The 16,154-nt window shown below is 48.1% G+C and overlaps 1 protein-coding gene across 1 annotated transcript; it reads right to left on the bottom strand.

The window, feature by feature from the left end:
- Positions 1–10,174: 10,174 nt before the first annotated feature.
- On the bottom strand, positions 10,175–11,439 carry LOC133920542 (uncharacterized). The gene has a single exon (XM_062365154.1). It carries the CDS (start codon positions 11,118–11,120, stop codon positions 10,446–10,448), a length of 675 nt encoding a protein of 224 aa, XP_062221138.1. The 5' UTR covers positions 11,121–11,439; the 3' UTR covers positions 10,175–10,445.
- Between the last annotated feature and the right edge of the window lie 4,715 nt (positions 11,440–16,154).

The raw sequence follows: 16,154 nt of genomic DNA, 5'->3' as shown, positions 1-16,154 counted from the left end.
ACGAACGGCAGGCATATGTCCCACTTCTTCCCATAAGTGAGCACACAAGCATAGAGCATATCTTCGAGAATCTGATTTACCCTCTCCGTCTGACCATCCGTCTGCGGGTGATACGCCGTGCTGTGGAACAACTCGGTCTCCATAGCCTCCTGGAAATTTCTCCAGAAATGAGAAGTAAACTGTGTACCCCGATCAGAAATGATCTTCTTCGGCACTCCATGGAGACAAACAATTCTAGAGAGGTACAACTCCGCATACTGCTTAGCAGAGTAAGTGGTCCTGACAGGAAGGAAGTGCGCGAACTTTGTCAACCGGTCCACGATGACCCAAATAGAGTCATACCCACTCGAAGTCTTCGGTAAGCCGGTAATGAAATCCATCCCAACTTCCTCCCACTTCCAAGATGGAATGGGCAAAGGCTGGAGTGTGCCGGCAGGCTTGATGTGTTCAGCCTTCACCCTTCGGCAGAGTCGCACTCAGACACATACCTAGCAATCTCCCGCTTCATGCGAGTCCACCAGAAACGGGGTTTCAAATCCTGATACATCTTCGTACTACCTGGGTGAATGGACAGCAACAAATCGTGAGCCTCATCAAGGATCTTCTTCCTCAGCGCCTCGACCCTCGAAACCACTAGACGGTTCCCAAACCAGATAACGCCCTGATCATCCTCAGTAAAGCACAAGGCCTGCCCGATCTGCCTCTTCTCTCGAATTCGGGCCATACCCTTATCATCCCTCTGTGCAGCCTTAATCTCATCAATGAGCGTGGACTTCATTTTGAGATTTGCAATAAAACCATTCGGCACCATATCAAGCCCAAGACACCGGAAATCATCACACAACGTGGAATCCATCGGCGAGGCTATAAGACAGTGAGAATGAGCCTTTCGACTCAAAGCATCGGTGACCACATTCGCCTTGCCAGGATGGTAGTGAACCTCCAGCTCGTAGTCTTTGATCAACTCAAGCCATCAGCGCTGCCTCATGTTCAAATCCGCCTGCGTGAAGATGTACTTCAGGCTCTTGTGATCTGTGTAGATACGGCACAAGTTGCCCATCAAGTAGTGGCGCCACATCTTCAGAGCGTGCACGACAGCTGCAAGTTCAAGATCATGTGTCGGATAGTTCTCCTCGTGACGCTTCAACTGACGGGATGCATATGCAACGACTCGGCCCTCCTGCATCAAAACACAACCGAGACCGATGCCGGACACGTCGCAAAACACATCAAACCCTCGGGTCACATTAGGCTGAGCAAGCACTGGAGCGGTAGTGAGCAGCTTCTTCAAAGTCTGGAATGCGGACTCACATGCATCTGACCACTCGAACACGCTACCCTGCTTCAACAACTCTGTCATTGGTTTTGCAACCTTGGACAAGTTCTCGATGAATCGGCGGTAATAGCCCGCAAGTCCAAGAAAACTCCAGATCTCACTGACATTCTGGGGCTGAACCCAGTCGAGAACATCCTGCACCTTGCTTAGATCCACTGCCACCCCGTTCTCTGATAGAACATGTCCCAGAAAGGCCACCTCCTTGAGCCAGAACTCACACTTGCTGAACTTAGCGTACAGCTGATGCTCACGGAGTCTGCCAAGAATAATACGGAGGTGCTCCATATGCTCTCCCTCCGACTTGGAGTATATAAGGATGTCATCGATGAAGACCACGACAAACCGGTCCAACTCCTCCATGAATACCGAGTTCATCAAATACATAAAAAAAGCCAGCGCATTCGTCAACCCAAAAGACATGACGGTGAACTCATATAAGCCATAGCGAGTCGAGAACACCGTCTTTGGAATATCCTCCGGTCGAACCTTGATCTGATGATAGCCCAGTCTCAAGTCTATCTTTGAGAAGACTCGGGCTCCAGTCAACTGATCAAACAAGATGTCAATCCTAGGAAGTGGATACACATTCTTCACCGTGACTGCATTCAGCGGACGGTAATCAACACACATCTGGAGAGTGTCATCTTTCTTCTTCACGAATAGAGCTAAGCATCCCCAAGGCGAGGAACTCAGACGAATGAAACCCTTCGCCAGCAGCTCCTGAATCTGCTTCTTCAGCTCAACTAGCTCAACTGGCGACATCTCGTACATCTTCTTCGAAACCGGGGCCGCACCGGGCATGAGATCAATAGAGAACTCCACTGCCCTGCCAGGCGGCATTCCAGGCAACTCATCCGAAAAGACATCCGGAAATTCTCACACCACAGGAATGGTCTTCATAATCCTGGTGGGGACAACCTTTATGGCGAACAGGCAGGATTTGACACCCTCTAGCTTCAACTGGACTCGAGTACCTGACAGACCATTGAGGGTGATGGTCCGCCGAGCACAGTCCAGCACAGCCTTGTTCTTGGAGAGCCAATTCATTCCCAGAATAACATCAATTCCCTTCGAGTTCATCACTAACAGATTGACAAAGAAGGGCACTTCGTTGACAACTATCGCCGCTTTATTCACACACTGGTTGATTAGAACTTTGGCCCCCGAGGCGTCTATAAGATACGGAGTGTGGGTAGCACTGACTCCCAACCCACTTTTCCAAACATAATCTGAAGATATAAAGGAGTGAGAGGCCCCTGAATCAAACAAAACCACTGCAGAAAAGATGTCAGAGTTGAAACTCATATCCAACGTACCCATCAGGACAGTGTGACCCTCTTAAACCTCATCGGCGGTAGTGTGGCGAGCTCAACCACGCTTGGAAACGTGAGTCGCCTGTGAAGACTGCGGTGCTGACTGAGCCGGCGGTGGTCGCGGGGCACTCACCGCAGCTCCCGGCCTCGGATACAGGCACTCCCTCAAGAAATAGACGACGCGGCCGCAGTTGAAGCACGGACTGCCTGAGCCACCGGTCACGCTCACTTGGGAGCCGTCTGGTCGTGCAGCCTGCCCCTGTGGAGCAGAGAACGCCGGACGTGGTACAAACCACATCGGCCGTGGGTAGCCAGCCGACGGCACCTGAGACTGTGGAGGCTGACTCTCAGTGCGGGCGCGCTGCGAGCTCCTGCCTACGGAAGGCGAGGAACCCCTCTTCTGCCTCTTTTCCTCCTGGTGGCTCTTATACTTGAGCTCCACCGTGATCGACGTGCTCACCATCTCGTTGAAGTCGGCGAACTTATGCGTGGACAACCGGTCCTGCATCTTCGAGTTCAGGCCATTCACGAAGCGGCGCTGCTTGCACGCATCCGTGCTGACCTCCTCGGTAGCGTACTGTGCAAGGTGGTTGAACACCTGCACGTACTCCATCACCGCCCGACCTCCTTGCTTGAGGTCCTCAAACTCCCACCTCTTAGCCTTCATGAGGCCACTCGGGATGTGAAATGAGCAGAAGGCCTCACGGAACTCTGCCCACGACACGCGGTGATCGGCGGGGTGCATGGCCAGAAAGCCGGACCACCACGCACCCGCCGGGCCTTGAAGCTGATGGGCGGCGAAGAGCGCCTTCTCGTGATCCTCACAGCGAAGAAGGGCGAGCTTCTGCTCGATCGTCCGGAGCCAGTGATCGACATCCAGAGGATCCTCAGCTCGCGAGAAGACCGGCGGCTGAATCCGCAAGAAGTCCGAGAAGTCGTCTCGGCACACGGCTCCACCTCCTCCATGAGGAGCCGCGTTGCGCACGAGAGCCTCTAGGAGCGCTTGGTTCGTCTGGAGGAGAGCGTGATTTGCTTGGCGGTTCTGCTCGATTTGCATGAGCACATCCGCCATTGTCGGCGATGAAGGAGGGTTGTTCTGACCGGAACCCTCCGGAACTTCCCCACCACGCCGAGTGACAACCATTCTGAAATGTAAAACAAAAAGGGAAACATCAAATTCCGACTTAGCACAATGCATTCGCCGGATATATTGTTAGAATCCCGTAATACATGAATATAGATGATGCATGCATGAATGCAACATGAGAATGACGGTATGCTTGCAACCTAGCTACCGCGTCTTTCTCAAAACACGAATCGCACCTGCAAGCATCAAAATCACAGGCAGTTATAAATTCCATAACCACCCTTCGCGCTAGAAAGATTAAGAGCACGAACGGCCTTTGTACCACATGCCGTACAAGCGACAATCCATACGTCAATTACGACGTATTCACTTCCCGTAGACCCTATGGGACACCTCGTGTAATCGCCACACGAGTAGACGACCATGTCTCCCATCACATGGTGGATGTTCATACGCTATCGCTAGCGTATTCACTTCCCGTACAGATCACTGTACGGGACACGCCGGCCCCCGCCTCGCATCCGGCTGAGCCCTCGGTGATTAACCACCACCGAGCATCGTGCCTTACCTTCCGATGATGCAAAGCCGAAGATGCAATGCTCAACATGAATCAATGCAGGGTCGAAAGCGAAACAATGTGGTATAAGACATATAAACGCCACTCATAACACGCATATTAACTTAGGGGCATAAACGATAGCAGTTTAATAAATATTAAACATGAAGAGGCATAGACATAAATTGTGGGTTGTTTAGGTGGAGTTGTCGACTTACTAAACAACGCACTAATTATGTTTAGGCTACTAAATTAAACCAAGCTCTGATACCAAGCTGTGAGGAACTGTCCAAATAGTATTCTAATTAATCATCAGGAGGATCATTATTCATAATCACAACCTCGACGATTAACCATAATACCATTCCGGTAGTCCCGGCACGTGTTTTGTGCTCAGGATCGAAACACATGCCTTCCAACTCAAATATCACAGCACAGTTTAATAGAGAGTAAGTAATTAAGCTGTATTACAATACTTAAACATGCAACTACTTCCACAATTTATAACAAAAGAGGAACAACAACAACTACGCAGCGGAAGATAAACCTATACAACAAAAGAGTATGGAGTCGTATGCCCTTAGGCTCCATACCAAAAGTACCGGAGTTCGGAGTAGAAGGTGCTACTCCTGCCCGCCACCCTGATCGGCAGGCACAAAGTAGCCGAACACTGCCTCTTCCTCGCCAACCTGTGAACCTGAAACTTAAGGGCAGTACCCTTAGTACGAAGGTACTAGCAAGTTTTACACAGTATGAGTATATATATTCTCGACTCCAAGGATCATGCATTTAAAGCTGTAGCAAGGATTAAGACATGTTTAAGTTCAATAAGCGGTAAGCAACCTAGACTCTAGGTGTAAGCAACTGACTTAACCAACCACCAACTCAAACCCTGCCAACCAACTGATCAGAACAGATATATAAACAACAAGTGTATAAGAGTAAACCATTACCACCAAACCACCGACCACATACCGACCAAACCACCCAAACCAACCATGCCACAACCCACATCGAAACTCTATGACCAAAACATGGTCACTCGGTGGAGATAAGCGGTAGCAATGCTCATGACCGAGAGCGTGGCAGTTCGAACTGATTATACACCCTGCAGGGGGATACTCCTGGACCCACACGACACAGGGACCATACGGCTTGTGCCACCCGCTAAGATGCACACAAGGGGGTACCCGTGATAACCTTTCCCAACCAGACCCAACCATGTAGATCAACCATAGCTCGGCACGGCGGTATTAGAACTACTCCACGAGCAAACTAATACCGCTAAAAGCCGGACTCAAACCAGACTCACACCGTCTATGACGAGGCCCACATGACCACGTCTGCGAAGGTAATCAGCTCACCTACCATTTTATCAGCATGTGGTGAGTAAGGTAAGTGCTAAAGCCGACTACACCAACGGTTGGTGCTTAATCGGTGCAAGCGGTCTATGGTATCTGGGTTCCCTCCCCGAACTACCTAAGGACTCCTCGTGAGCAGATGACACCCCTAATACCGCCCACACCTCGTCTCAACTCACCACTCACCAAACCGACTCATCATCAACACAACCATAAGTATGAACCAGTAATAAGCCCTAGGCTCGCGACAACGATGGACGCTGTCGTCGACTTCTACCGGAAAGCCTAAGTACCATTAAGTATAGCGAACTATAATTAGACCTTGATGACACCACTAGGCTCCAAGGAATAACACATGACCGAAATGGGAGAATGCATCGGCATAGGTTCTACCCGACTCGGTACCCGACACATGCAATGTATACATAAGCGTAGATAACATATTAGATTTTCAAGTAGACACGGTGCAATATGAACGATGCTTGCCTTGCTGCCCTAGCTGCTGCTCATAGCTACCCGAACCACGATCACCACCGTTAGAACCTCCAGGAATAGCCTCGCTCGCCTCTGTCGTCGAATCGACGTTCTCTATAAGAATAACGCGTGCAATGTAATGAATGTTATGAAAAGAATGATGCTTCATAGTATGCGATAACAGTGTAAAGCGTCATGGCACGAGTTTAACGCACTAAAGATTTCCTAATTGAGATTAGGGTTAACCATTCAATCATCTTTGGATTAATCAAAGCATAACCAAGGCTTAAACCAATTTAGAATGCTAACTGTGCTAAACATGAAAGTGCATATTTTTACTAAACAGGGAATAAATCAACAAGATTTACAGAATTGGAATCATCAATTTTGGAGTTACCCATATTTAACTATGAATTAACAAAGCTTAAACACCTTTCATTAATTCAATAATTCCCAGAACACATTTCATGGCTGCTGGTATTTTTAACATGTAGAGCATGGTAATACGAAGCCAACAAAATTGGTTTCAATATTTTTGGAGCTATATACATTTTTCTACGCATTATACAAGCTATCAGCCGATTTATCAATACATATTTAAATTTATTTGCATTTCCATTTAAACCGGATATTAAATAGCCCCAACCCTTTTTCTACTGGTGCTGATCTAGCTCAAGCCACTGACCACGGGCCCGGCTCCCTTGACCGAAGTCAAAATCAGCCCACGGCCAGCGCGCGCAACAGGGGATGGTCAGCGGCCCTTGCGGTGGCTGCCGGCGGCGAGCGGCGGCCTGAATGGCCCGGCCGAGGGCGGCAACAGCACTAGCACGAGCACGCGGTTACGGTGGGGGCACACGTCGACGCCGGTGAAGGCCGGAGCACGGCGACCGGCGGCGAGGGGCGAAACTAGCACTGCGGCGGCATGGTTGGCGTCGTCGGCGGCGAAACCGTGGCGCAATAGACTCGGACGAGAGCGGCTATAGCTTCTACGAGGGCGCGTGGACCAAATGGCACGGCCAAACGCCGAGGAGCTCGACGGTGGCACGGCCGGCGGTGAGAGCTGTGGCGCGGCGACAGCCGGTCGTCGCGGATGCACGCGCCGGCGACGGGACGGAGGGAAAACGGTGCGCGCATAAGGTGCACAGGAGCACGGGGAAGCTCACCGTGCAGCGGGTTGGGCCGGTGAGGCTGTAGAACAGCGTGGTGACGGAGAGGGGCGGAGAGGAGGCTGCCGGCGTTGAGGAAGAAGGCTCGGCCAGCTCCAATCCGTGCGAGAAACGGCAGAGGAGGGCCTTGGCGTCCTCCCTCGGTGCTCCACCCTGCTCGGGCTCGGCGGGACACGCCGGTGGCACGTGTTTTTGGCCGGCAGCCATGGCTCTGCTTTTTGCTCAGCGCTGCGCTGCTCTCTGGTGCTCGCTGGTGCCGCGCGAGAGGAGGAGTAGAGAGAGGGGAAAGAGAGAGGGAAAGCAGAGGGCAAGGGGAGGGGGATAAGGCCTGGGTGCTGATCTTTTGGCCGGCAACGTGGAGGTGGCCACCAAAGTCAAGCATGGCGGCACCGCTTGCTCTGTGAGAGGGGACGGAAGAGAGAGCAGAGAAGCCGGGGGGGGGGGGGGGAGGGATGACAAGCGGGCCCGAGAAACAGTAACTGGCTGGCAAAATATCCCCACTACTTTAGCCATCCATTTGAATGCCTTCCCAAGGTCCAAAATTGGTAAAACAAATTTTGTTTGAAACTAAAATTCATAAGGAACCCATTTGAACTTGTTTGACCCAGAATGCTTGAGCCAATTTTGAATAAAAATTGTTCAAAGATGCTATCTTTTCCAACTTGTGATAATTTTTATACCTTCTAAATATTTCTCAAAAATTTGGGAAAATTCATTTATATTCTTCCCCTGGCATCTACTAATTTCTAAAACTGTCACCAGCCCTATGTTCCATAGAAGTTTTGGGAGATGCTTTACAACGCATCAGTTAAACCTAGTTTAACCAAATTCGGTTTAATCCACATTGCATGTCTATACTGCTCAAAACAAAAACAAATGATGCTAATGATGCTCATTAGTGCTTAATTACATGTTTAGAAACTCTGGACCGTGACACCAAGTTGATTATCTAGAGGCAAGGGGATTCAAGACCCTTTCAAATACATGAGTATATGAAAGTTTATGCCTCTCACAACAAGAAGAATTACTTCATAAAGATGGAAAATAGTTACAGCTCAAAAAGAAAAAGAAAATCATAACCGAAAAGAAAAACTTGCAAACTTGCAAGGGAACCAAAAGAAGAAGACTAGAAGGAGATGAACACAAGCTCATGCGAGAAAATAAACTTCATTAAGCACAGAGGTTAATCCTATTTTTGGTAGATTACAAAATTATTTCTCTCACAAAAGCTCTAGTCTATTATAAAGACTAAGCCTATCCTCTACTCTCCTCCAAAACCTATCACTAGGCTCTCAAATGGCTGGCTCACCCTCTCTCTACAGCTCTAGCTCTCTATTTATAGGCCTAGGGAGGTGCCTTAGCCCTTAAGTTTTCTTGTTTCCAAAATATCCCTCACCTACCTACCATCGGGGTATTTTGGTCTATTTTTCGCTTCGTCTATCGAACGGTCACAACTTCTTCACGACTTAGCTTCGCCTCGACACAAGCTTTGCGATGATGCCATGTTAACCACTAGTCCTCTCGCGGTTTTGTGACCAAACCGTGAAACCCTAGTTCACTTTTCAAAGCATGAATAGCCACCACTTGCTTGGCCTCAAGCAGGTGCTCCGATATTGACACGTATACTCCATCTTGCGATCTTGACCATCGGTAAGTTTCTCCCACTTCCGATCCCTCGGGTCACCTTTCCACTCACACCGGTATCCCCTTCGCTTGACTTTGTCAAAACCATCTTCATCCTTCCTGCCAGTTTTGCTTGACCTCCATGTGTACAACTAGGATCAACCTCGACTTCGTTTGTCCTCATCGATCGTCTAGCACCAAGCATACTCCTGACCATTCCGCCGTCGTTCACCAAGTTGCATCCATCACCTACACATCATGAGACAAGCAGACATGTATCTCCAAACACATATAACTTCAACACAAGTTAGTTCAAATCAAGTGCCTGTTGAAAAAAGACTGTCGCAACAAAAATGTGAACACCAGATGGTCCGACGTTCACACCAGTACAATCACCAGATCATCCGGTATGTACAACTCATCTTGACTCTGGACACCCTCCGGAAAAATCTACGGTGTTCACTGGACTCAACACCGGATCATCCGGTCAGCAGACCAGCACCAGACCAAGATTTTGCACTACTCTGTTAAAGAGTCTGATGTTCCTTCGGTATACACATTGGACAATCCGGTGTGTAGGCTTGCTCTGGCACCAAAAACCTACATCTCTGTTTAATGCTCAAGTGTTGAAATCCTCTCAACATCGGACCTTTCGATGAGTTACTCCGGCGTTCACAACTTAACACATCGGATCATCCGATGCACATGTGAATTTCAGCCTCCGAAGCCAAATAGTCCGGCGTTCACTTGCACCTCATCACCAAAACATCATGTGAGATCAAAATATCTCACACCGGATAATCCAGTGAGAACAAATCCTTGGACTCACACCAAAACTATTTTGCACTCCAACTTTGGTTAGCCGTATACAAATACAAGCTCAAGCCAACCAAGATCAACTCAAATCCAACAATATCAATAACTCATTACAATCAAACCAAGACACTTATCCACTTGATTTCTCAGATGATCAATGATTCTAAAGATACAGAGTTCTAAGTGCTGGAAATAATTCATGTTTTTAGGGCGCTTGGAAATAATCAAATAATTCTCGGAGTGGTAACATCAGGTAATTCTGCCTTTAGTACTGTGGCTGTGACTATCTGTTGCAAAACCCATCTCATGATAGCCTTACAAGGCACGCGTTTATAATACGAAAGTAGGTTTACAACTTCAACACAAATGGAATGTAGGATTTTCATAGGAATTGTACAGTAATTTAAAGGAGTCAGCTCAATTCCCGTAGAAATGGGGAGAACAACCCGCATCCCAAACGGGACATAGGAACAAGCATTTTCATGGCCGTTATACGGCTTGATCGAGTACACCAATTTTCCCTAAAAAAGGAGCATGTGTACATCTCTCTCTCTCTCTTTCAAATACCCTCCAACTTCACTCCAAGAAACAAACTCAATTTCTTGTCATTTATTCTAAGTAACTACACCCCAGGCTCTAATTGCAACCATTACCATGCGGCGCAACACCAGTTAATAATTGATCGGTAGCGAGGAGCGACCACGGATTGATATTCAGGTGCCCCTCTCGACCATCTCGCAGAACCTCTTGAAGGACTCGAGCTTCTGCAGCTTCATCTGGTCGTGGAACCTCCGGATGAACACGTCGGCCACGCGGTCGATCTCGTCCTCCAGCCTGAACACTCTGCCGCAGCCCTCCGCCGCGCCGCGCGCCAGCTCGATCGCCGACCCCGGCGGTGCCGCGTTGGCAACAACCTGCTTCTCGCGTTCAACGTCGCTGTCCTCCACCTCCTCCTCGCCGCCGTCCCGCTCCAATGCGAAGCTCGGCAGGCTGCTAAGCAGCACGACGGCCCTCGTCTCCTGCTCCACGACGAAGCTTGGCAGGCTCTGCAGCATGGCTGCCTTCCTACTGCCACCGGTGAGGGGGTGCACGTTGTTGTCGCCGTGCCCGCCGGCGTCAAGGCCTGCGCCTTCATTAATCCCGCCGTGGTGGCTGGCCACCGCATTGCCGTGGCCGCCCTGACTGCCACCCCCGCCGCCGCCGCCCATGGTGGCGTGGATCTTGCTCTGGATGGCGCTGACCAGGAGCTTCTTGTTGCGCATGATGCGGAGGACGATGAGGCGTGTCGTCAGGGAGCCCGCCTTGGTGCCGACCGCCGTGGACCCCGCCTTCACCGTCGCGACGACGGTGGAGAAGAGCTGCTTCAAGAACCTGGAGGCCTTCTTCATCTTCTCCAAACGATCAAGAAATTCAGCTTAAATAATTGATCGACACAATGCACAGATGAGATATCAGGAACTGGTGCTGGCGGTGGCGGTGCTGCTGCTGTTAATTGCCGTTAGTGGCTGGCTTGCTTGGTAGCAGTGTCAGTGTGCAATTGTGCATGCATGCATCGACTGGTGTGTTTGGGCATGGAGTTTGTTCTCAAACGTTTCATGGGTATATATAGGGGTGGCGATGGACGTGCGATGGTTCATAATCCTCTTCTTTTTCCAAGAAGCTTCAGCATCACATGGCTGCAAAGTTACATACACGGTAGCTAGGAATTATGGGCACTGAGAAAAGGAGGCAGGGAGAATAAAAACTCTACCCTGACGTTGCTCGACAGGGCGACTTGACCTTCCCTTCCCCACCACCCTAACTACCAAATCGACGTAGCTGACATCATCATCGTCGTCCGGCGGTGGTGGCGGCGGAGCAAGTGGCCTTCCATTGCAGCCTTCTTTCCCCTTCTCTCCCTCTCTTGTCCCCTCCTTCCTTGTCTTCTTCTTAGATCTGGCGATGGATGTGTGGATCGGCAAGGCTTCATCCAAATCGGCGCAGTGGCGGCCTGTTTATAGCGGTGGCGGCTGGTTTTGCACCGCCTAGCCATCAGCTCGCAGTCCACCACCGGGTTCTGCATGAAGGAGGTCTGGATTAGTGGGATCCTCACAGTGTCCAACTTCGGCGTGGTGGCGGCCGGTCAAGCCCCATAGGTTCTACGTGGGCTGGATTCAGCCTTCTTCGGCTTGGATCTATCCATGCAGGTGCAGTTTTGGGCTGGCTGGCTCTCGACCGCTCGAGCGCACTCTAGTGGCCGTGGTGGTGCTGCTCAGTGTTCCTTAACTTGGTTGGCTCCTCACGGTTTTGTGTGGTTGCCTGCAGTGCGTCATTCAGGGCGGCGAGCATGCATGCCACTAGGCCCCCAATGAGGTCGTCCCTTGCGTGTCGCACACTGACCTTCCTCTCATGACATCCTCATCCTAGCTTCTCCGGTACCGTATGAGCTCCTTCCCTCGCCAAATCTATCTCTTCCCCCATATTTGGCTAGCGAGAAGCTATGAAGGCCGATGGTGGCTCCATGGGTGGCATGTGCCAGAGGGATCGGCGGCATGGCTGTTGTTGGGATCGAAGTCCCAGATAAGATGGGCCTTCGGGGGTGGAACTAGCGAAGGCTCCTTACGGTGACGTGTACTGGAAGTAGACAGTCTCGGTTGCCGTTCATGTTTACACTGTGGCTCTATTTATAGCCCGTACCCGGTAATCACGAACCCGGTTTACACATATTACCCCCTAACCTGCTACATTCCCGGAATATCCAGGGGCAATATAGTACAAATAAGCATGATCCCATAATTACAACAATGCCCATGACAATTGGGCCCACTGTCCAGCTGTTTTTCAACCGAAGGGTATCGAAGCCCTCTCCGTCCGACCTCTTGGCGAGCTGCCTTCGTCGCCTCCAGGCGAATGCCTGGTCTTGTCTTCGCACCGAGCGAAGGGCGCGGGACGCGAACTGGAGCTTCGCCCAGCAGTCGAGGCAGATCAGTCTTCGCATACGCCAATTCGGTTATGGAAGATGCAACCAACACAGTGGTTGTCCCGCAGCACCTCCAACTAACTTCGCAGTTGCCTTCGGGTACGGGGACGACAGGAGATGATCCCCAACAGCTGTAATATGTGGGTGGGTGTGAAGCACCAAGTGAAAGTCCTAGCCGGCTTTGTGCTATTGTCGGTGACGGCGACACAGTCGGGTGCCACTCTTCTCCTTGGAGGCGTCTTCGTGGTGCTTCATGTCTAGATGGGGTGCTTTGGGTGAAAACCTAATTCCGGCTTGCTAGATGGGCCACAGCAGAGTCTTCGACGTCATGTCCTCCTTGGAGACGGTGCCTTGGAGGTCCTCTTATACGTTTGGGTGCCACTAGCTTGGATTCGATGTCGGTTAAATCGGTAGAGGCTTTGACCACATCAGATCTAGTTTTGCTAGATAGTTTATCCAATTTTTTTATGAGTTTTAGCCCAGATTTTCCTAATTAACCAGATGTTATACGGTTTGGCCTTGTTTCCCTTAATATAAGGTAATTTCTTCTTACATAGAAATGGCAGTGCTACTGCCTTGAGTTCAAAAAAAAAAAGCAGGTAGGGAAAAGGTAACTAGCATCAAAGGTTGGCGATTAAAGCAAAAAAAGTAACAAAAGATGATTGATTGGCAAATTAAATAACAGAAACAGAGCAATTGTACGTGGTGTTGGAATATATGACACTTTTAAGTTTAGTTTAATCCATAAATAATTTATGAGTGTAAATTGATAAACAAATATGTTCATATTATCATAGAATAATTAGTAATATGTATGAAAGCACTATATATACTTAGACCTTCTATACTTGAAATTAGGAGCCATAGGAAATAAAGTATGAGTAACATGATTTTTATATACTGGTCCTACGTTGTGGAGGTTATTAAAAATGTTGGTTGCACCGTGTTGACGGCACGATCGATCCTGGTGACGATGCACCGAATTTATTGACGATGATAGCGGGCGGTGTCCAAATGATCAGGAAGACGAGACGTGGTGAAGAACTTGAGCAGTCACACAGAGCGCTTCCCAAAAACCTTATTCGTCCTCTCCCGGTATAGGACGATATCAAGAGCGAGGGTTTCGGAGACCTGCTCTCTCGATTGCCGGTGCACGCTGATGCTAGGATGGAGTAGCTTATAGTAACAGCGCAACAGAAAGAGAAAGAGTCAAAATCCTAACTTTTATATAGACTTACGTAATTAGAGCGTTTTTAATTTAAGGGCTACTCTTAATTAACAGTCTATTTATTTTTTTTCACCCAATGAAGTAGGATCCTTGCATATATATGGAGAAAACTCTCTCACCTTAGCAATATGTACTAATAGAAGATGGATCTCATCATAAATCATATCTCCACAATATAAACCTTTAACATTTATTTAGAATTATTGTACAGGCTCCGTTTCTATAATTTTAACACGTGGTGCATACATCATCCCTAAAAGTTGATGATGTTTTGTTTCATGGTCGCAATTATGGGTTTCATATATGGATCCTAGCTAGCTCATGCATGCGCTACAGTTGTGCAAGTTGCCATGAAAAGATGATGTGCTTCTTTAAGGGTTTGATGAAATATCTAGTGCATGCTTATGGAACTGCAACTTGCAAGTCTACTAGATTGAGGTTGCCGCTTCGATTTTTTCTTGTCATTGTCGAAAACTTTCTCTTATAGAAAGACAGACGAACGTTTTCGCCAACAGGCCAGCTGTGTCATCCGAGAGTTGAAGTGCATGTATAGATATTTAGACAGACTTTGCAGTAACATGGAACCGAATGATTTGAAGGCATTGCCGCAGAATCATAGTATACTCCTACTTCATCTGTTCCAAAACATGATGCTTTGTTCAAGACACGGTGTTTAATAGCAGTTATATTGTTGGACACTAGTTTAGACATCAATATGTTAGTACAAAGTTAAACTTTGAAGTTAAGTACACTGTCATAATAAATTCAATGCTACCGTTTTCACATGACCAATATAAACGTTTTTGTTCATATTAACTGTCTAAAGTTTGACGACTCATTATATACTGTTTATCTGTTGTTTGATTAGGGCCAGGGGAAGGATATTATGCTCCGTGAGATAACTAAGTCGTATAAATCTTGAAGCAAAATTATTAGCAGTGGGAGATTACAGATTTCATCAACTCTCGATGTGCTTTAAAATTTGTTGGTAATAAAACCAGCCCTTTCACTCTGTCATACTAGATATTCTGTCTCAGCAGCTAATCGTTGCCACTTTTTGGAAGCCTTCGCCGCTAAGGCTCTGTTGGCCGCATCCACTAAACCCTGCTGGCCCCATGGTGAGTGGCATTCGCATCTTGCAGCCGCCCTACCCTCCCCACCTAGGGTAGCACCAGCACGTACACACGTGTGGTACACTGCAACTGTTCTTCAGGGACCAGATTAACCTTTCCAGGCGCCAAAATCGAAATGTAGGCCAAATCTTGCTCCTTTATTTTCCTCTCCTATATTTTTAGAGCCTGTAAATATCATTGACATGTGTTGTATATTGCCAGCAGTTTGCTACACCCAGTGAGCTTAATCGCTTACCACTCTAAAGAATCATATGGTCTGAGATCCTATGAAGAAAAGAAATCAAGGTACTAGGTCGGTCAGAGACTGACAACTGAAATGCCATAGATATGATTTTTTTAGCTGTCCGCCGTACGAGCTGAGCTTTGCCGACTTCCGACGGCCGGCCAACCGTGCTTTGCTGCGCGTCAGCTGGCAAATGTATTTTTCGGAAACATATGCAGAGCATGGTTGATCTGTGATATCATAATTGAGTTATGTACGGCATCCATGGAGGGAAGGCACCATGAATGTGTGCAGGTTCATGTACATTGTACGATCATCGTAGCAGGCAGCCCTCGTCTGCCTCTGATCCCATCAGAAAAGCAGCTTACGATTATTCGTATGATTATTTAAGCCCTCCGAATCTAATTACGTCCAAACATATTAGCAAGGCCCTTTCTACGTTCCTTCTGTATCTTTTTGCATCTTGTCACCTGCACATGCACGCACAAGAAAAGGGCACCAAAATCAACCAAATGTGCATCGAACACTGTTAGATTCGCTGTCGATTTCGTTGCTTGGTATAACTAGTAGCTTCTCTCTTTTAAAAAAAAAGAATTTTATTAACTCTTATTTATTAAATCAAGTTGATATAATCATATAAGAATTTGTTTTTAACTTTTGTATTAATAAGATGTACATAGCCACACATAAAAGTAACACTAAAGGGCCCATAACGTTATAAGATATAAAAACTAGAAAAACTGGTAAGAAGAAATACATCTCCTTATAAAAGTTATTATGATTAAATTTAGATGTGAAATCTAGGCTGTTATCTAAATTGGATTAAAAGTTTCCTAGCCAACAGCTCCAGCCTCGTACACGCTAAAGTAACGATCATAC

This window comes from Phragmites australis, chromosome 6, assembly GCF_958298935.1.
Source record: "Phragmites australis chromosome 6, lpPhrAust1.1, whole genome shotgun sequence".
Lineage (NCBI taxonomy): Eukaryota > Viridiplantae > Streptophyta > Magnoliopsida > Poales > Poaceae > Phragmites > Phragmites australis.
The sequence above is the reverse complement of the archived record's forward strand: the minus strand, read 5'-3'. Positions and strand labels throughout refer to the sequence as shown.